The following is a 22,411-nucleotide window of genomic DNA, read 5'->3' on the forward strand; positions in this document are numbered from 1 at the left end:
GAAACGTCCCCACAAACGGAAACCTGCTGCTGGGGTAGTATGAGTATTTCTGAACACTGACTCCGAGTTGAAATGATTTGTGTTGCAGATTTTCCAGCTTTCATGGACGTTTTCAGCATTCTCAGGCTGAAGTTTTCCCTGTGCTCTGCTGCTGCAGCTTTGGATTCAGTCTATGAGTAAAGAACACTTCTCTATCTGCTCTAAACCAACAACAACTCCAAAGGTCTTTCCAAGTTGCCAGCCTGCACGACGGACACATTATTCTTCTCCATAATGGCCATCGTAAAGGTATTTTATAGAACACAGCAGCTCGTGTTCTTTTCTGAAAGGACACTTCCACCGTGTTTTATTCCCTTACAGCACACCGCGTCTTGTCTTTCCCGAAAGGCCACTCGTCATGGCATTATGCTTTGAAAGAGCACCTAAATATACACTTCAGTGTGTTAGAGTATTTTTTCTCCAAACAGAAGAGCACCTATACAAAACCTCCAGCTCACCCTTATTACGCCAACAACTCAGAGAACCGCATTACATTTTCTGTACACCAGAGCGTTTCATCATGTTTTCTAGTTTTCCTTCACTTAAAGGACCCTTCTGAGGGCAATCGATTTCAAAGTGCTTGTAGAGGCGCTCCATCCGGATTTATCCACAACTGAGAAAAACATTACAGGACTGTGACGTGTTTTCTCCTTTTTGTTGGGCAATTTAAGCATCAGTCAGGTTCATTTTAATTATTGCAGATTTTTATTTTTATTTGTATTTTATTTATTTATTTTTTTTTTTTGGGGGGGGGGGCGTGGTGATTTGAAAAAATATATTACTATAATATTCACATTTTTAGAAATTATGTGTTTACCTTTATCCGCCCATTCATTTCCAAGAACGGTGTCAACATTTGTATATCAGGCTGGATCAATAGATGGCGCTATCAGTAACGCATCCCCAGCTAAAGAGCCACTCGTGTAATAGGAACAGAGTCAGTGCTCCATCCACTCAGAGTAATTCAATGAACTCAGCAGTCCTGGGTTATTGCGCTTAATGCCGCGTGGATTTTCAGGACAATTAACCAGCACCGGAGCTACGATCATAACTTATTAAAAGAGACTATCACGGCTTACATCGGTCTCGGTTCGCTCCTCAGAAGGACCATCCACCCCGCTGTCTGCACGACTCACCGTCAGGATTTCCGCTGAACTTGTTCCCAGCGAACCGGGAAGGCTGAGAAGTTGCGTTGTCTTGGACGCACTTCCCGTCGTTGTCCAGGACCCCGGCTGAAAGTTATGCCTTTGACGCCGCTCGGCACGCACACTCGCACGATGTTAAACAGAGCCGACGCTTTCTGTGAGTGTGGAAAATGATCGCAGCCAGCAGCGAGCTTTCCATTATGCTGAGGAGATGTCTTCTCACTTTCAAACCGTTCAGGTAAGAACACATTAGTTTGGCTTTTCCACGGCTTAAAGCACTAGCCTGCTGACTTTAGAAACGGTAACGCGAGAGTGCATTTCCTCTCCTTTTTGATTTTTAATATGACTTTATTTTATTATTCTTGCCTCAACGTCGTAAAAAATAAATGGGATTCAAGAGAAATATAGCAAAACCACTGCAAATTGATCGTTTAGTGTTTCCCAGACTGTGACCGATTAGTGTTTCTTGCTTCCCCCCCACAGTAGAGCAAGTTTTAAAAGTTCAGAGCTTGTCGATTAATTGGAGTAAAGAAGCGGCCGCTGTGCCACAATTAAGATTTGCTTATTCAGCTAAAGCTTCTCCACACAAGCAGCTTGGAGAAGCAGTGGAAGCAAAGCCAGCAGACAGAAACTCATTAAAACTTCAGAGTTTGACAACACGGGCTGAACGTAAACTCGTGAACTAAACAGCCCCGCGTAATTAGCAACCTTGACCCCGCGCAATTATCTCACATGCGGCTCTATCACAGACACTGAGGCTGTAGTTGAGCGGCTGCAGTCAGCTTTCAGCCTTGCCTTAGAAAACAAAAACAAAAGGTGTGTATGATAGAAGTGCAGGACCATCCGACCTGCAGTTCTCAGCACGGCTCCTGGAGCGTTCAGAGGAGCCTGTCTTAAGTCAATCGCTCCAAAGCGTTTGTTTTCTAAGCTTTAGAAATGTCGCGCTTCTCTCCCACATGCAGCCATTTGCCTGTAACAGAATGCTTTTGTTTTGGATTTCTGCTCGCTGAGCGCAGTGTGATGCAGCAAACCCATACATGTCATGGTTAATTTGAAATGACACAAGAGTACACAGTGCCCCCCCTCCCCCCCAAAAAAAGGTTTTGGCTTGACTGAGACAAAATGAATTTTGAAAAATAGGTCCAAAATGTCATGAAGTATTCAGTGTCCTAAGTTTGAACTGAACTCTGCTGCATTTCCTCTGTGACATTACTCCACCTGTCCTTTGTCTTCTGCTTCTTTCTGTCTCCTGAGCTCTATCCTTGGCTTTTGGTCTTATGTCACAAATTGCCCTTTTGTCTGTCTCCCTCTCCTGCAGGATCTTTGTGGTGGGGATCGGCTTCTTCAGCCTGTGCTTTCTAATGACTTCTCTTGGGGGCCAGTTCTCGGCCAAGCGACCCGGAGATTCCCCCTTCACCATGCGAGCTGAAGGTAAGCCTGCGGTTATACATCAGTGCCGCTCGGCAGCCTGTGACTTCAGTGGCTGTGCCCTGCACTTGTAATGAACAGGCTGGAAACATGCTGAGAGCTTCATGGGGCTTCCTTGATTACTGCCAGTGAACTGACAGACCTGCTCACTTTGCTCATCGGGAGTGCGTCAGGGGGTACCATCGCCTGGAGAGGCTCCTCTCATCTACACGCCATTTTTTTTTCCTCGTCTGCTTTCACGTCATGACCCTCTTCTGACCCAGAGGGACTCGATTTTAGTTGTAGTCGCAGCTGAAAATTGGCTCATGGTTTTGTCCATCTTTATGCCGGTTATTTTACCCCGCGTGTGGGCAAATAGTGCAGGGCCACACGGTGTGTCGTGCAGAGGAAGTAATCTACAAGTCGGCCAGATCCCGCAAGCTCAGCCAAACAAGAATAAGCAGAGCATTTAAAAGTGAAGTAGAAAATGACTGACGCTATAATCATATTTACTGGTGATTTCAAAGATAGTTTGATCATTGGAGGGCTGGAAGCTGCGTGTTTCAGGGTGACAGCTACAGTTTTCACAAGGTAATTTTAAAATGCCAACAAAGGCTTCACTGTCACAGAGATCCCTCAAATGATTTCCACTCCAGAAAGAAATCCGAACTATGCGCAGCCATCCCTCAGAGAAACCGGTTATCTTTCAGGGCACGTCCTCTGTGTTTGTGCTATGTGCCTCTGCATACAAACCACTACAGCACAAGCCATTTGGGAGAGTCATTGTTAGCTTTTTGGACTTTGTGTCTCTCACCTTTTTATCACCGCTTGGCACAATGTTGACACTGTGTGTCATCCTCTGTGACAGAGACCAGCTGGCATTAGAAGAAGCAATGCTCCCTATCCACTGCCACCCATCCAAGGACGCCAGTTGTTACCAGTTTGTGTTAGCAACACACCACACTGATGCCAATTCATTCCTATGTAAAGTAGACAACGGCATGAATTTAATCTCTGCTGAAGAATGCAGTTTGGCTCTGGGTCGGTGAGTAAAGGGCACACCGTTGTGTGGTTTTTGTGCGTGCAAGCTGTAAAGATGTTGCCGACTGAATTAGTACTAGAAACGTCTTGGTTATTAAAACTAATAATTCTCAGACCAGGAAAAAAAATCTGTGTAATTCTGTAGTGTAGATGGGAATGTTGTATCAGGTGTGATCATGGGTGATAATTTTAGGGATAGCACCCGTTTATGAAAGGGTATACAGAGAAGTGGTTCAAGGTGAGGAAGCCAGAAAGGAGGGAGTGTAAGACAGGAGAGCTGTCTGATTAATTAATCGCTCACAGGCTGCAGTCAAGGGAAGCCATGAGGCCTCCGGCTCATTAAACGCTGCTAACCAGGGAGAGCCCAACCATGTAAAGGCTCATTCTCCATGTGCATTTGTGTGTTTATGCACATGTGCCTGCTTGGGAGTGAGGATTAGTGGACCAGGAGTTAGCATAATAAATTAAGTTGGGATGAGTTACTCAGTGGAGCGGCACCTCGAAGGCGATTACTGTAGCTATCGCACCCATCGAGCCTTTGCACGGGATGCTCTGGAGAGCTGCAAGAGCAAAGGCTGGATGCATCGGACCCCACATTGTAGCTCTTTTCAATTTCTTTGTGATCATTTTGTAAAAAGAGTAGAAGCACCGTAACGCCCACAGTACTTTTGTATCGATGAAAATGGCCAGGCTGTGCTGACAGGAACCGCAGCTCTGTTTACTGCTCATCTTGTGAATGACAATAACTGCCTGAAGAGCAAAAGGTGTGGAAAAAAATATGTAATTACTGGGTTGCTACCTTCTGTTTCTCTCCCCTGCCTCTACATTTCTATCATTCTCTTGGCTCTTTTTTTTTTTTTTTGTTGTTGTTGTTTTTTGTGGCTCTGCCAGAGACGGAGAAATGTACTGGGATGCAAAGCTCTATCCAGATTTAAAGTGCATGCACTTCCTTCATTACTTCCCTTTGAAAATAGGGGAAACTAATGATGTGGAAAAAGTAAGGGGGGGAAGGGGGTGGTCAGAGGGAGACCATTTCTTCCAGAGTGGGGTGCATGAAAGGCGGAGGCGTTTGATCCTAGATATCTTAAAGGCTCCAGAGGCGTACCGTAGCTTTCTAATAAGCTCTTTGAAGACCACCTTCACAGTGTGTCCTTTTGCCACGGGGGTCTTGATGCAGTTTAGCCATAAAGAGAGAAATGGGCCTAGCGCGGTTTCAGGTTTTTACCCAGTTCAGAGCAAGACGAAATGGTTCGGATGTTAATGTGCTCTTCATTCTTACATGCAAGCTCCATTACCTGAGTTGTTTTTTTTTTTTAACTGCTTTTCCTGCATCCTGTGAATTTGAATTTAATGAATATTAATTAATGAGTGACTATTAAACAGTTTTGCAGAAATTGCTCCTAAAAGAATAATAAAGTCATACAAAAGGAAATAAGATAATAATGAATAACAATCAGCTGCTTACAAGCTGCTTTAGCCTCATAAAGTGCTGAGTTACAGCAGGGCAGCAGGTGTGCGGGGAGTGTTGTTCGGCACCTTGTTTACTGCCATCCTTTCACAGACACTGATGGAATTTTTTTATTTCATGGATCAGCGATCTTCACTACGTGATGGATGAAAATGAGCCTTTTCTGACATCGATCATAGCAAAGCAAGGGTGTGGCATCTGCACGTCTAGCAAAGCTGAAAATGCGAGTTTGTTTTTTTTTATTTTTGAATAAAAAGTTTGATAATGTGCTTGAAATCGAAGCACTGTCCCTCCACCGTGTGTGTATTGGTACTATGAATAAAATAAACCCAAGTTTTCTACTGCTGGAGCTTCACCAGCAATTGAGAAGAAATGGGAAATGATTGTGCAGGTGACTGTCTGGATCTGTGCCTGACAAAGAAGAGGTGTGGATAAAAGATGACTGCTCATCATTCACACTTTCACCTGGTGAAGAGGGAAAAAAAGCAGATTTTTATTTTTTGGCTTGCATTGTGAGGCGGATATGACAATGCAGACACTGATTGCTGTTTGTGACAGTTTGTGGCTAGATTCAACCGCTAACATGCTTTCTCAGATTGTTATTTACAGCTTTCTGGTGCTGAGCATCTTTTATCTAAAGAATTGTCATCAGGGTGTATTGTGGCTGATTTATTGCATGCTATTTTCCCCCCCTCCCTTGTTTTTTGGTATTACAATAGACAGATTTAGGCGGAGATAATACTCATGCAATGTTTTTGCTGTGAACTATAAAGAAAACTGTTATTTATTAGTTTTAAGTGGTTAAGTTGACTGGACTGTTGAATTTTGTGTGTACATGTTAGCTAATTAATTGTGACCTATAGGGAAATATAAGTACAACACTTTTGATTACAACTTTCTGCAAATTAGTAGCAGTAAAATAATTGCTTCCATTGGAGTGTGGCCACAGAATATATCTGTGCTTGTAAAGTCAAAATAGAGCAAAAAAAGAAGCAATGGATTTCACACAAGCAATATGCTCTTACACCATACTGAGTCCTATGCTAGATGAAATTATTATGGTAGGCTGGTTGATTTCAATGGCTTTTTTTGGGTGGAGAGGATACTGATCAAGTATTGTCACTTACGTGAGCTGCAAACTGGGTCAGGAAGTTCACTTTCTATTCTTGTTGTATCCCTTTGCTTCCATGTATTTTTGTGTCTGTGCAAAAACAGGAAATATGTTCATGCAGAATAGTAGGCAGTGAAAGCATGAAAGAGGATAAAAGTACTACTCTTCCTTCTTGGAAAATAAGTGGAGACGCTGTGCAGGCACACAGTATGTTTCTTAGTAAACTGAGCTTTAGAAATGTATGTTTCAGAAAGTGAATTTGGGAAATTCAAGTGTAATTGATTTTGTTTTTAATAGTAGGTCCATCTCGTCCAGGGGTGGGTGATTAATTTTCTCAAGTGGCCACTTGGGAAAATTAGTCATCCACTCCTAAAGTAGCAAAGTCCCAGTTCTTAAGGTCCCAGCTCACTAGCATCATATGAGAAACCAAAACTGTTACCTTCCGCAACAGTCCCAGTTGTGAGCTGGTGCAGACCTCCACAACAGTCCCAGTTGTGAGCTGGTGCAGACCTCCACAACAGTCCCAGTTTCTCATGTGACCCCTTGACAAAAGCAGTTGCACACACCAGCTCCAGTTGGTATATTTTTAACCATTTTGAGAAGGTAATCACATGACGCTATCACAATACATTTTTCCAAAATTAAAGGTAGAATCAGAACAACCTGATGCATTGCGGTGACTGCAGAATGATCCGCAACACATAACTGAAGAAAAACTGCAAGTGAAGAAAAAAAATTGCCCTAAGATACAGAATTTATTTGCTGGTTGGTCATGTTTTTGGCAGTTAGACTAATTATCTTAATTGCCCTAATTTATTTGATAAGGACCAATCTCGGAGTCATGATGTAGTGATGGGAAACATTTGTCACATGTCCTCCAGTGTATTCATATTTGTATCACGATTGGCTATCCCTACTCAACTGAACCATTTCAGAATGATATGACCTTACTACGGGGCTTCTAATTTCCCTGCAGCAACTGAACACAGCCTGGCTGCTTATTATCCAATCTGGGAGCTATTAGAGAAGCTCAGTGTGTTCCCTTGTCTGGGAACAGGGTTTAAAAAACAGGGTGGAGTGAAAGCGAAGAGTTGTTGTACACACTATACAGGTTACCAGTTAATTTAATGTTCAAGAATTTGGACTGTGAGGAAACTAGAAGACGCCCTGAGGCACGAGTACAAAACAATTCACCACCATGCAGCTTTCTTATAATAATCCGTAATTTTTCTCCCCACAGACATAAACACATTTTTTTTCCAAGGTCTTTGCCTAAGCACATTCAATTTAAAATAATATACTGGAGACTGCACTAGAGTTTTTAAGGATCAGCTTTAATTGGAGTAGAATTAGAAAAATTATTCAAAGAGCCGCTTGTGGGATGAACCTCTTTCCTGGGAAGTCCAAACATACCTGGAGACATGCTTACCAAATGGTTCATAAGCAGCAGGTTGTTACTGGAATGTCAGTTCATGCACAAAAGAGTGAGTTTGAGTGAAAGTTAAGAGTTGTTATTTAGATTCGGGTTCAGATGCTTTTCAGTACAATGCATAAACATTTGGTCATGTGTAAGGGAAACTAATATAGAAGAGATGGAAAAAGGCGGTTACCACAGTGCAAGCTCAAACCCCAGTGACTTCACTTATAGAAAATCAAAGTCTGAAGAAACAAAACGCAAACAAAAAGAGGAAAGCACTGGGGGTGGCCATGACCCAAAAGAGCCAACAGATCCCATCCCATCTGCCGAACGTGGATAGGATCTAGCATGGATCTTAAATGGCTGCCAATGGCACTGGCACACTGCTGACACAAGCTTCAGGATCAATGCAGATCTGTGTACAGGAGGATTCTTTAAGCTTATCTTCAGAAAACTGACAGAGTTGAAGGAGCAAATGTTATCACTCAGCGGGACAACAGAAATCCTAAACCAACAACCTATGCATCCAAAGAGCTTTTCAGGATGTCTGACCGAGCCAGTCACCTTATCTGCTGGAGATTTGGGCTGTGAGACTTCACAGCAAGCAAAGCTGGAGCTTGCTCTGCTGAAGGTCTCAGAGATTATAGGGGGAGATACAAAGAGCTCCCAGACTTCATTGAAGATACAGGATTTTCCACAAAATAGTAAAATTCTTTACTGCCACCAATAACCTTTAGATATATTGTGTTAAAAGGGCTATATCTCACACATAGTTCTTTCAATATTAACATAAACCGCTGAGAAGTCTCCACTTCTTTTTCAAAATGTGCTGAAGTGCAAGGAACAAAAAACTAAATATCTACAAGCTGTAAATTAGCAACCTATGTGCTGCTGCTCTGAATAAAAATCATAAAAATCAAACATCCAATTAAAATATATTTTCACATTTGCAAATTGATAAAGGTGGAAATTCCGTGTTTCGCACCGTGCGGTGTAATCCAAAAATCATCATGCGTAGGACTAAATGTGTTGGTTTATCTGCACACTGTGGATAGAAGATTAAGGTTTTATTTGAAGTTAGAGGGAGTCGTGTTTTTAAAAAATAGTGCAGGTTGTTTCCATTTTTCCAGGCTGTCGGGCATAATAAGAGGTTGGAGCTGCACGCAGGATAAGTGACAAAGGTTTTCTGCTCTAATAGCTTCTGGATCTGGCAGCTCCCTCACATGTGCCAAAAAGCAGAGAGCAACTCAATCTCAATCAGCCTTTTCTGTAATGAATATTTGAATCTGCAGCGTGAGGACGGGGGGAGGGTTAGCTGAGCATGTCTGAGTTCAGAGCAGGAGGGAATGTATGATTTTTATCCTGGTGACAAGTGATGTGGAGAGGTTCAGCTCTAAGCTCCCTCACGGAGAAACCTTGCCAGCCAGAGTGGATAGCAGGGAAGATTGGATTTATTTATTTAGCTTTCTGTGGTGCTAATGGGGAAAAAGAATAAATTATTGAGTGAAAGTCAGACTTTAAACACTGCTGCAATCGATAGTTTGGTTGATAGTTTGAATTTGTTTGATTTTTAGCATATACTGTATATAGATAACAAAATCTTTAAATCTTTTATTTTAACCTGACAAAAACCCAACATCAGTTGGGCTTTATTCTTAAATCTTATATTCTTAACTTATTCTTAACTTAGAAATTATGTATTTATATATTTTGAAAGCTTAAAAAAAAGCAGTTGAACGGTGGTGCTCCTGCTCTAGCATTATTTCATTCGAATCAAACACATAAAAGATTTGGAAGTGATTCCAAGTGTTGAACTTACACTTGGTAGCTGTTCAGTGGAAGCGAGGGAGGTCATTAGGCTGAAACCCAAACTAATCCAATCAGGGAGATGGGGAAAAAATAGGAGTAGCCAAATCAGCAATTTGGTTAATTATTTAAAAAAGGATGAATGCACTGATGAGCTTAGCAACACCAAAAGGCTGTGAAGACAACAGAAGACAGCTAAAGTGCATGATGACAGAATTATTTCCATTGTTAAGAAAAACAACTTCACAACATCTAAACAAGTCATTAACACTCTCAGAAAAGAAGGAAGGTGTCAAAGTCTAGAACTGAGAGACACCTTCTTGAATGTAAATACAGAGGGGATATAACAAAGTGCAAACCACTGGTTACACTCAAGAAGAGGAAGGGCAGATTAGACTTTGCCACAAAACATTTAAAAGAGACCGCACAGTTAAAGCGAGAGGCAACAACCCTATCTTTGAACCAGAATGACGGGGAGGGAAAAGTATGGAGAAGGAACAAGTCATGATCCAAAGCATGCAAAATCATCTGTCAGTCATGGTGGAGGTAATGGTACAGCACGGGCAAGTATGGCTGCCAGCGGAAATGAGTCACTAGTGTTTATTGATGATGTGACTGCTGATAGAAGTAGCAGGATGAACTGTGAAGTCTGCAGAGCTACAGTCTCTGCTCAGATTCAGCCAAATGCTGCAAAACTGACTGAACAACACTTCACAGTGCAATTAGATAATGAGCCAAAGCATACTGCAAAAGCAACCCGGGAGTTTCTCAAGGTAAATAATGAGATATTCTTCAATGGTCAAGTCAGTCAGCTGATCTCAGGCTATAGAGCATGCTTCTTAGTCATTAAATACAAAACTGAAGGCAGAGAGACTCACAAACAAGCAGCAGCTGAAGGTGGTTGCAGTAAAGGTCTAGTAGAGCATCTCAAGGGAGGAAACGCAGCACTTTATTATGTGCAAGGGTTCTTTGTTAGATTTTAGGCTGTCAAGTATTTTAAACAGTCCTATTATGTAAAATGATCTAGGTTTGCCCAATAAATCCTCTGAAAATGGGGGACTGTGTATAAATGTCTGTAATTCTGAACCTGTTAATACAGTACTTAAATTAAAGCTGAAACTTTGCACTTTAGTCACATTGATTGAAAAATCCAATCTGTAAAAAACCAAAACTACAACAAATGTCATTGTACAAATACTCACTGGTCTAACTGTATGTCAGTACACAAATCACTCCAACTAAAGCGACCTCAGAGTGCTGCCAATGTCCCTTTTATGCTTCTACATTAATCACCTAACAATGCAATAGTATAATGCTGGTCTATTACTGTTTTGACACAATTTAAACTTTTTTTTTTTAATGACAAATCTTCAACTCTATCTTCGCATGTTTTGCAGCTTCAGCTTTAGCTCTGGTACTCTTTGAGCATTTCTGCTGTACTGCTCTTCCTCTGTACCCACACAGATTTATTCTCTTTTTAATATTTCAAGCTGTATCAATGATTCTCATTGATCTACAATGTACAGGTGGGTGGTATGACCTAAAACATGATTCCTAAACCCACTATATATTTTTTTCAGAGAAAAGGAAATTCTTCTCATTTATTTGTCATGTTGCATATGTTAATAGTAAACTACCCATCACTTTATTACCTAGTTTTACCAACCCAGCCTTCATCTTCAATAACAAGATTAAAAGATGCAAAAGTCTTGAAACACTCCTCATTTATTTACATTTTGCTAGGAACATAAGAAATGCAATGATTTACTGAAAAATGTAAAATGCATAGAAATACAATATATAAGGCAAGTGAGCAAAAAAGCAGCAATTTGCAAAGAAAAACCTTGAAAGACCTTCAGAGAAGAACTATTGCTCGAGAACATTTTTTTTTTTTTAAAAAGTACAAAGTCTGGAGGCAAAATGTAAAGAAATGGGGGTGGCTTAAGACTTTTGTAATGTTTTTGATGAGCTAAAACCAAAGTGAATGTATTTATCAATCTAATGATGGTATCATGATATCCATGTCTTCACACTGAAGATGGGATCCAAGCTGCTGTTTCTGCTCACAGTCATGCAGTCTAACCTGCTGCTGGCCTTTCCTGGTCTGCCTCCGCACTCTTTTGTTCCCACTTACAAATTTGTTGCTGATTTAAGCAGACTTGCTCTTGCAAACAAACAAGGCTTGACCTTTTCCCTGACGTGTTTTCCATCATTGCAGTTCGTTTCTTTATATTGAATACATATTTTTGGAAATTAAGTAATAAAATACAAAGTCTTTTCAGCTTTTTCTTGTATGTAGTGCCTAATTACAACAATAGTCATTTCACAGCTATTTTTATTGTGTGGTATAGACTCCAGAACATTTATATAATTCAGAGGAAGCAGGTGCATTGCAGAGTCCTTCTAGCTTTATCTATCAGTAGGCTAAAGTTAAAACACCATCTTTCCCTTTAAGTAGCATCTGCACACTGCTCCTTCTTTCAAAACGGTGTACACGGCTGAAGTAGTACATGTATATAATATGACAACATGCATAAATAATAAATAAATCACCATCAATAAATGATCTTTAAAGCATTTTACTCTACACTGCAATTACTCCTAGCCGGGTAACCATATGTATGGGCCATTATATTAACCTTTCAATAAGTCTTTGTGGGAGTTTTGCATGTTCTTTCTGTGCCTGTGTGGATTCTCCCTGGGTATTTCGGCTTCTTCCCACATTTCAAAGACATGAATGTTAGGTTAACTGGTGATATTAAACTGGCTCTAGGTGTGAATGTGAGCATAAATTGTGGTATTTCTCCTGTGATGGATTGGTAACCCGTCGCCCAGTGACAGCTGGGATAGGCTCTGTCTCAAATATTAATTTACATAGAATTATATGAAGTGCCCGTGTCATCCCCACGGAAACCTGCTGATAGTTTTTCTCCAGGCACACGTGGGGGCCACTTGCTACGTGTCTCTTTGTGCTTTATTGTCCTTACTTATCGAGCTCATTAAAGCAGTGTTCTTTAATTAATTTATTATGTAAGTATTTCTCTTAAAAGAGCAGTTTTTGCAGCCATGTCAAATACGGGGGAAAATGTGAAGACTGGGACTCTGTTAAAGTTGCCCAGAGGGTTGCAGAAGGCAACAGCAATCAGACAGAAAGCATGGTGTGGGCTGTACATGAGCAGTAAACAACTCTCTGTAAACAACTTAGGCTTCACACACTCACAGCCATTTTCCAAACATACCAACATTTTCTTGGCCCAGCAGAAATGCTTGTGAAAAAGCCCAGAGGACGAGCTTTAAATGCCACTGACTTGAAGGCTGAACATGTAGGGTAAAAGCAAAGTTTGCAATTGTAGACTCAAACACTGAGGCTTGGATGGCACATAAACAATTTGCCGAAGAACTATGGCCAGAGGGCACAGACGCGGCCTAACACATTTCGCGGTGCTGATGAGAAAACTGTGTATGATTGTGGATCAAGTGATGGGGAAAGAATGGGGAAAACACCGAGGGCCACAGCTACAAAGATAAAAAGATGCTGTATATTGGGCGGACAGGCTGGGTAAAAACTGTGGTATTGAACTTCTACACGGAGCCTGTGGGTGTATTGGAAGGCAGTTGTTTATAGCCGGTCAGCAAGTGCTTTGGACACAGCAGGCTACAGTAAAGATGGTGACCTAACTGGAATTTGTTCAGAATATTGATTGTGCTGTGGCACTTCTGAAATTGAGCCTTTAAAGGAGATTAGCTGTCGTTAAATGTGCCTTTTATTAACCAGCTGATGAGGAATGACACAGAGGAGGCGCTACATTAGCACGTAGATACACTATCAACTCCTGCTGCACCGCTGTCGGTGCACTCAGATCTGCATGGGAAATAACACATTAGCTAATGTTTCCCAAGAGACGACAGAAAACGGGAGCAAAAGGCTATCTGATGAGCAGTTGATTGCAAACATATATAAGGTTTAGTGCTAAAAATGCACTGTGCAGGAAAGGTGGGGGTGGCGGGTGGGGCACAGTCTCAGTAATAGTGATTTACTTGCACAACGTGTGAGAGCTGGATCATTATTGTGGAAAAATGTGAATTCTTCCCACACTTTAGCCCAGGGGCTTTGTTTAGATTTACTGCAGCGAGCAGACGGCAACTGATAGGGGATCATCTGAACCTAGCAAGGAGTCTGAATCCCCCTTATTAAGAAACAGACTTTCCTTTTTGTTTTTAATAGATGGTTTTAAGTAGTGGTTGCAATTTTCAAATAGACGTTTATTTATGTGGCCTTACATGCTACAGTTTAGACAACATGATAATACACTAGCTTTCTTCTTTCTAATCTTCTTTTAAAAAAAAAAACACTAAAATCCTGGTTCAGTGTTTTATAAAAGTATAGTATTAAACTGCTGCTATAATGCTCCAAATCTTAAAGGGAATTTATTTATTCTCTTTCTTTCTGCCCGTAGAATAAAAAATTTGTTGTCTAACTACTGAATTATTCAAAAGGAGACGTCTTTAGGCCAGTTTGACTGAGGATAATAGAAAAGCCTCAGCCAAAGAACAAAACACAGGCAGTGAAGGAAAGTATATCAGTGCAACATTTCTGTGAACCTTTTTTGAGAGGCACTCCTTTTTGGGGGGGGGGCACACATACTCTCACAAACAGCAGAAGAAGTTGAGTTTTTCCTCCCCTCTCCTTATTTTATTTACTGGAGATGTAATGCAGTTTATTTATTTATTTTATGTGAAAGGTGACTTTTCCCTGCCCCATGATAAATGAACCCTGACAAGGGAAGTGCAGCCTGCACACATTGCAGTTTCCAAAGCCTAATGCAATTGATGAGGGAACGCTCAAAGGTGAGGTTTTATTTTCACTCTCTGAGAACAATATGAGGCTATTGTTGGTTTCGGATGTTTTCTTTTTTTCAGGAATTCAGGCTACAAATTCACTCCAAAGTCCCAAGAGTGGCACTCTTTTTCTCGGTTCTTCAATTTTTTTTCTCATCAAAAGCGACTTAAGACCTACCGCCTGAGGCACGCCGAGCTATTTGTGTTTTCTTGGTAATTCGTGCATTTACATTTTAAAATGAATACTTGACGTTGGGCTTAGTGTGACTGAAGCAAACAGCAAAGGGTCAGGACCTTGGCTCAGCATTCTGCTTTGACCTGGTTGTCTGTTTCTGCAAGCCTGTTAATTGACTGGGTATTTGTAAACTGCACCCTTCTGGGTTACCACCAGTCAGGTCATTAATAATCTGAACTAAGCGCCAAAACAAGTCCAACACTGAGAGTCTAATTTGACCATTCCTTTGTTTTGCTGGGTGTGCTGGTTCCCAGTGAGCAGCTGGCTTTAGTTATGGGGGATGAAAGTACATAGAAAATTGACTGAGATGATGTTAAAGGTAAACCAGAGTAAACTGGGTAATGAATTAAAGTAATATCATAAGTAATATAGTAAGACAGGCTCTTTGAGAATAGGGAGCAAAAGAGGCTGAAGAGGTGGAGGTATGCTCTGGAGACAAAAAGAAAGAAAAGTCAGTAGAAGCAAGACAGAATACATTTGTGTACATGAGAGGGAGACTGGTTTAACAGTGAAGATACCAGGAGCAGATGAAGTGAAGGTGGATGAGTTTATCTACATGTGGTCAAACATCCAAAGCAAAGGATGGTGCACACGAGAGGTAAAGAAGGATGAAGGAAGGTTGGAGTTTCAGGGGTAATTTGTTGACCCAGGAGAGTTCAAGATGTTAACATTTTCATTGAGAGTGACCGGACACGATTAGCAATGAGTACATCTGAGGGACAGCTCTGGTTGAGATAAAGGAGACAAAGTTAGAGAGGCAAGGCTGACATGTTTGGGTATGTCCACAGGAGGGATAGTGGGTAAACTGAACAAATGATGGTGAACATGGAGCTGCAAGGCAGGAGGAAAAAGACCACAAACAAGGTTCATAGACGTATTGAAGGAGGACATGTAGAGGTTTGGCTTGACCAGAGGAGGATGCTAGAGATGTGGTGAGATGGAGGCAGAGGGTCTGCCGTAGTTACCTCTAAAGGAGGCAGCAGTTTACACCTGAATGACTTCTGTGTTATTTCAATAAATTCTTGTGCCTTATCCTCTTGCTTTTGATTTCCTCATCTTCTCTGTGCCATCTTTCTGATTTTTTTTTGAGGTGTTATTAGTCACATAGTATTTATCTGTCTCTATTTTTTTGTTTTGTTTTATTTTAGTACTTGGTGGTCAAGAGTCTCGTGGGGTGCTGAGAAAAATCTGTGACATGCTGGAGGTAATAATGAAGAGGATGGATGTTCTGTCAAAACTGGGCAACACAACTGACACCCACAGGCTGGATGAGCTGAGCTCGGCACTGGACAGGTACAGTATAGCACTGGCTTGCATTTCGATATGTGTATATGTGTATACATGTATATAGACATATATATGATGCCAAGCTAGAGTTGTGTGTTCTGTGGTTTCCTTGGCAACTGACCTTTTCTTATGCCTGCACTTGCTCCAGGTTTAAGGATAGGAAGCTTCCAAGCTTCCTCCTTTTGGTGCATTTATTATTAGTTCCCCTGTTAGATATCATGTCCATCATCTCTGTGTCTTCGTCATAGACAGGAACTCTTTCCTCTCAGAATTCACTTCTGATGATCTCTAGAGATCTGCAGGGACATTTTCTGTTTACAGTATGGCTTGTTCACTGTGTAACCGATTCGATCTGCATTTAATGAATGAAGGCAGACGTATAGTGCCTCACCTAACCTGAACCCTGATTTCACAAGTGTGATGGGAAAATATTTACTGGCTAAAGCTCCACATATTTATATTTCTATGTTACAGTTTAGTTTCCACTGCAGAATGCTCCCTGAATACACCCTCAGTCTCACAGTTCTAACAATCATTTAATTGGCCTCTCAGGGACTAAACTGGAAATGTTACGGTGACAAAGGGCAAATAGTTTCAAAACCAACCACAAATGCTGATACATATTGGGTAAAAGTTCACACTTGAGGTTAGCGTGAAATCTCCCAGCAAGAAAAAATTTGCTCACCTAGTATAATGCTGTGAAAGTAATTAAGCTGTCCTCTTGCTCTTCACCAGCTGATAGCCTTTTACACTCCCAGATTGATGGAAATATAGATGCTTCTGTGTGAAACAACCAATGTATGTTTGCACAATGAGAGGCTGTGCGTGTAACTCCTGTGCTCAATCCGGTCGTTAAGTCTGACGTCACTAGCCGTGTCTGGGCCTAAACTCCGCTGCAGGCCCATATATCAAACGATCACTGTGGCATTACTGAGAGTTGAAAAACTGTCTAAAGTCTTTCATCTTTAATAAAATGATCAGCGTTCTGCTCTACCAGGTGTAACAATTGAGTTTAACATCCAGGCATCCATGAAAACGGAATTTATGACATTTAACGGAATTAGAAGTTAGCAGGGAGTTAGCTCGCTAGCTTCTATCTAAATACAATATAGCATGTCCTGACTGTCGGGTTTTGGAAACAAATTAAAACGTACAGCTCTGTTATCACTTCCAACATAAAGGAAGACAGAAAGCTAAACAGCAGTGACGTTTGTAGGGTTACTGAAGTTTGGCTAGCTGGTATTTAATAATGATGTGCTAGCGACACAGCTATGTTAGCATAATATAAACAAGCTAACTTTTTTTCCACTCGATAAAAGTTAACGTGAGAGTTCTCGGTGGTCAGGAACAAATGTAATCGCATGGCAGGATGCTGTAAAAGGACCAAACTTCAGCCAGGAGAACAACTGAGATAATCCATCCACAATACGAGGTTAGTCATTCATATACTGCTGCATGGGCTGGGCTGTAGTTCCATCCTAAGGTTTTAAAAACTGAGCTTAAATAAATGATTAGCGGTAATAAAAGCCGAGGGAGGTCAACAGTGATCACTGACTGTTTTAGGAGCTTTTTGAGATTAAATAGAAGAAAATACAAAACATTAAACATGTTAACAACACAAAAGCCATATTAAACGCAGACTACTTTAGGCCCGGAAGTAGGATTCATCACGTCATCACTTAACGACCGGATTGTATATCTGTGTGACCGCTAATTAATCTGTGCTGCCCTGTTGCAACTTAAGGGATAGAAAAAGATATTTGGCTGCCACTTGCTTCTTGGTAAATGGTAAATGGCCTGTATTCTTGGGTGCTGGCTCTGTATGGACTGAAGTGGAATGAGATTGGGTTTTAGAATTATGTTAAGTTATGCATATAAGCACAGTATGATTGCTTTCCCCTGACACACACGCGTGCATACACACAAAATAATAAATGCTGCCTAAATGAAATCAGACTTTTTCTGCTCGATCTGCATCTGGCCCTGGACCACTGTTTCATTTGTTTTTGCGAGTTTCTGCGGGTTTACATATTCAGAGCTGTTTAACGAGCAATATAAATTCCAGAAATACTACTATATAACACAAGTGCTCATTTGAATAATTCATTTAAGTGTCATGTAAAACAGCAATGATACACTGCAATAAAGTGGTTCCACTAATGAATGTTGGTTGGTTACAACGCAAGCAGCAACCAAGTTGTGTGGTGATGTGCAAAAGTTTAAGGTCACGATGTACTTTTCTCTTAGTCTTTCCATGTCAGATGTTTATGAAGCAATGTGTTGAGCCGTGCAGAGACGAGGATCAGGCCGCAAAGGATCGCCTTTAACCGTTTTAATAGTGTTCACCAGCAGCTGCAAACAGAAAATATTTACTCTTGTGAAAACTCACCCTGCAAGGCAAATCTAGTAATAGCAACCTGTAATCTTATTATCTAACTACTTTTCTTTGGACACACAGGGCATATCTGAAGTAGAAAGTGTAAATAAGTGGGGGGAAAAAACTGTTCTTCTCCACAGCATCAGCACTATTACACAGATTGTAATGCTACGAAATGCTATGCTGAAGCTGTTATTTGCTAATTTGGTTAATCAATCAAGAGGATACAGATCTAACTTATGTCCTCTTTTCTAGTTACAGTTTAATCCACATGTTTTGGGACAGTGAGATATTTTTGTAATTTAGCCTCTGTACACCACAGTGGATTTAATTAGACAATCAAGATCTTCAGTATAAAATTAAAAACTAAATGTGACACTTCTGCTAAACAGCTTGAATTAAAACTGAAACTCTGCACTTTAGACACATCATGAATATTTCATTTAAAATCCACTGTGTACAGAGGCAAAGTTGTACACACACACACGTCATTGTCTAAATACTTATGGGAAACAAATGGTTTGGCAGGATCATTGCGTTACCTTACATAACACTTATTTCAGCCACAAATGCGTATTACTTACTCACTTGCATGTATAACCAGAGAAAATAGCCAGGTAATGCTGTTTTCAGGTGATGTCTGAAATTGAGTATTTAAGCTTAAAGGATTATTTAGTTTTTAGTTGTGTATGGTTATACTTGCAAGATAATATCCAGCAAGATATCAGGAGAATTATTTTTGTGTTTTGTGTATTTTTTAAGAAAACTGATTTGGTTAATTACTACAACAGAACTACTTCCTTAAGTTTAATGGAAGACCGTGGTTTGTTTTACAAATACACAATGCATTCAAATGTACCTGACATACATTACAAGTGAGTGAACACATCTTTTAGAGCAGTGTTTCCCAACCGCTGTGCCGCAGCACGTAGGTGTGCGTGAGAAATGATCAGGAGTGCCATGGAAGATTGTCTGGCTCCACCTGATTAGTGCTGTAAGCGATCGGCGTGAGTAATGCGAAGTACAATTACATTCTCTTCCACTAGAGGGCAGTACAACTACCTGCTCTAATTAATTGGAGGTAAATGATCTAAATTCCAGGAGCAGGACCACGCCTCCAAACACACACCCCCACACCCTAACCGCAGCTCATTTCTTGATTAAGCCATTCGCCTTTATCTACTAAAAATGCTCCTGAACCTAAAATGACAACGTGGGCCCAGCTGGTGAGATGGGTTACCAACTGTTAGTAAAACAGAAGAAGATGAAGAAGAAATAATAGTCATGCTGTGAGATGATGGTGCGCGTAATAGTAATAGATAAATATTTGAAGAGAAAAAGTAGTCAATCTGACCTGGGTCCTGGAGAGAATTCGGACCCAGATGAACGCCCAACAGTCCATCAAAAAAGTGGTCATTAAAAAAGCAAAAAATGGTGCGCTTGGAACAAACCGAACCAATTCCGCTGTACCTGGTGCACGGAGAAAACTTATCAATATGTTTTTTGTGACATTTTTGTTTGGTGGTGTGCCATATGATTTTTCTAATGTGAACAATGTGCCATGGCTCCAAGAGCGTTATTAAACACTGGTCTAGAGCATATATGATAAGAGCAATCACATTGAACAGGAGAACTACAGTCTTCCCATAGTAACCAGGCCTAACAATTTCGGGTCCTTCTTTAGATTATTCCATTTAAAAGGTGAAGGATAATTAAAGGCCCTTTTTCCAACTGGTGTTCTGACTTTGAGAGTGTTGGCTGCACCGGTTATGTACACAGATAAGAAAACGCCAGCCCAAGCAGAAAGGGATGATTTAAAAAGCAATTGGTAAAAAGTCTGTGGGCATACAGAGAGACTGTCATGTAATTTCCACATTCAGTAATAAAACATAAAGCACAATGGTAGACACTGATCAGATGCATTCAGAAAGAATAGGTCACTGTAATCCAAGAAATACTGGGAAAGAAACGTTGCAGAAATCAAGTATTTCCTCGCCTGGAGAGATGAACTAAATTTATTCCAAAGAAAGAAACTTCATTTAAGTTTCAGCTTGAACACAAGCTTTTCAGTGTGAATTTTAAATACGAAATTCAGATCTATAATGATGCCTAAATATTTATGTTGTAACCGATTCAATTTCAGTCCCTTGAGCTGTTTTCATGGTTTTGATGTAAGGGAGTTTGTGTGCCATCTTTTTGCCATTTAAAAATAAGTTGAACTAGACTTTTATTTCTTCCTGCATTAAACATAAACTTTGAATTAAGTGCCACTAAACGACATCAAAGACAGGCTGCAGACCTTTCAGGGTTTGTACTCCTGAAGGGCATGAACAATAAATAACTGTGTGTTCTGCAGGTTGGGAAATGTGGTGAAAAAGTTTTAAAACAAACTTGTTTAAGGTGTTAACCATGTGTATAAAAGTCTTTCTGTTCCAAAGTTTTCTAGTAGCAAGACCAGGAGACAATCTGGGTGCACTTCAAACTCTTGCAAAGAAAACGACTCGCATAGTGAGGGGATGAAAGTGGATGCTTAGGAAAAAAAACAACATTTAAAGATTTTACACTTATTCTTGTAAACATAGACCTGAGGATTTCCTTTGTGTATTAAATTCTGTATACCTTTGGGTTTTCATATAGTTGGTTGGATAAGAGATTATAAAACATAATTCAGGGGACATTGCAGATTACGACATCTGACTTTTTTTTTTAATAAAATGATTTATACATCAGCTAAAAATCAAAATAATTAATGTCTGAGCTGCAAATGTTAGTAACATGTATCACAATTTATAGAAATGTATACACAGGTTTATAACAACTTACCGAATGCTCATACAAACAGTACATAACTACCTATGAATTTTAGACATCTTTAAAAAAGTGTTTTTTTTCAAATACCAGCAGAAACTCATTGATTTTTATGCTGAGGCGTACTGGGGTTTCTTACAAGAGTATTTTATAATTCATCGCACAAATTCTTTAACAATTAATGGGGGCATTCCCTAGGTGAGTAAGTTTATATTTTTGTAAACTTACTTTGGTATTTAGTTTTTTTTTTTTTTCAGGTTCAGGTCTGGATTTTAACCGGGCCATTGCAACACCCTCATTCTTTTCTTTTGCAGTCTTTCTCTGCTTGACAGCTGATATGAGGTTATGTCTGTACAAAGGATGTTATTCAAGAAGGCTTGCAGCTGGCTGAAATGCAAATTTGCAAACCTAAAGTGCGCTACCATGTTCTTCTTAGAGATGACAGGCTTTCTCCTTCCAACCAACCTAGTTTTTCATAGAGCAATGAATTCTGTGAAAGAATTTCTTTTTCATATTTTTGTAGCCTCTGTGTTGAAATGAAAGATCCTGGATGTTGAAAAGTTCCTGATACTCCCCTGTTATTTTTTTTATGTATTTAGTTTTGCTTGTTTTCTGGCATGCTACGAAATGGCAACTTAAAATTGTGATATTGCATAACGTTGCTGATTTCGGACTCTTCTTTTGTCTTCATCCTAGTTGTTCTTTAGTTCATCCAATGCATCGTCTTCTCCATTGTAAATATTGGTTCCTGATCCTTTCTCCAGCAGCTTTTAGGCCACAGAGGTCAATTGGAGTGAAACACATTTGCTAACAACCTAATTGCCTTCTGTTTTTATTTCCCCAACAGACCCGCTTTAATATGCAGAGTTACTATATTATCTCAGCAAATAAATTATCTGTCAGTGTTTTAAAAGCTTTTTTGATTTCACGCCTCAAGATCTAGATAATTAACATTTCTTCTTCTGGTTCACGCTTACTGTGAAGAGTGAGAAAACAACAAACTGAATGGAAGGAAGCTGTTACAGAAATATAGCGCTGTGTTTCATTGACAAGCCTATTTGTGGTTCACATTTAAGATATTTCGGGTCTTTACAAAGTGTTTGTGTGTGTTTTTGTGTTTCATATGCTTGATTAGGATCCAGCCCATTGGTCTAGTGGAGCGAATTCAGGCCATAGCCCAGAACATGTCAGACATGGCAGTTAGAGTGGAGCAGATCCTGCAGCGCAGCATGGCCTATAACAGAGGTATGATTTAAAATGCACACACAAACACACACACACACACGAAGAAAACAAATACAGCCCTTCTGATGAATCTTCCCGTCAATCTCCAATCCATCCAATCCCAGAGACTCCTTTCCTGCTGCCCACATACTATAAGCCAAACTGTCAAGTTTGGATCCAGTTTAGCACTTTGCTGCACAATTTATG

The 22,411-nt window shown here is 40.3% G+C and overlaps 1 protein-coding gene across 2 annotated transcripts in view; it reads left to right on the forward strand.

The window, feature by feature from the left end:
- Window positions 1–951: 951 nt before the first annotated feature.
- Window positions 952–22,411, forward strand: part of mgat5b (alpha-1,6-mannosylglycoprotein 6-beta-N-acetylglucosaminyltransferase B) — a 72,590-nt gene continuing 51,130 nt past the window's right edge. The window contains exons 1-4 of one of the 2 annotated variants that reach the window (XM_085453806.1): window positions 952–1,422; window positions 2,503–2,615; window positions 15,657–15,801; window positions 22,116–22,225. In XM_085453806.1, the coding sequence (XP_085309932.1) occupies window positions 1,355–1,422; window positions 2,503–2,615; window positions 15,657–15,801; window positions 22,116–22,225 (436 nt within the window). In that variant the 5' untranslated portion in view covers window positions 952–1,354. Of the gene's footprint in view, window positions 1,423–2,446; window positions 2,616–15,656; window positions 15,802–22,115; window positions 22,226–22,411 lie in introns of those variants that run through there. The other variant, XM_085453807.1, reaches the window with a different exon arrangement.

This window comes from Copadichromis virginalis, linkage group LG4 (genome assembly GCF_057382275.1).
Source record: "Copadichromis virginalis isolate Kocher_CV1m ecotype Utaka linkage group LG4, C_Virginalis_male_GT1.1, whole genome shotgun sequence".
In the NCBI taxonomy this organism is placed as follows: Eukaryota; Metazoa; Chordata; class Actinopteri; order Cichliformes; family Cichlidae; genus Copadichromis; species Copadichromis virginalis.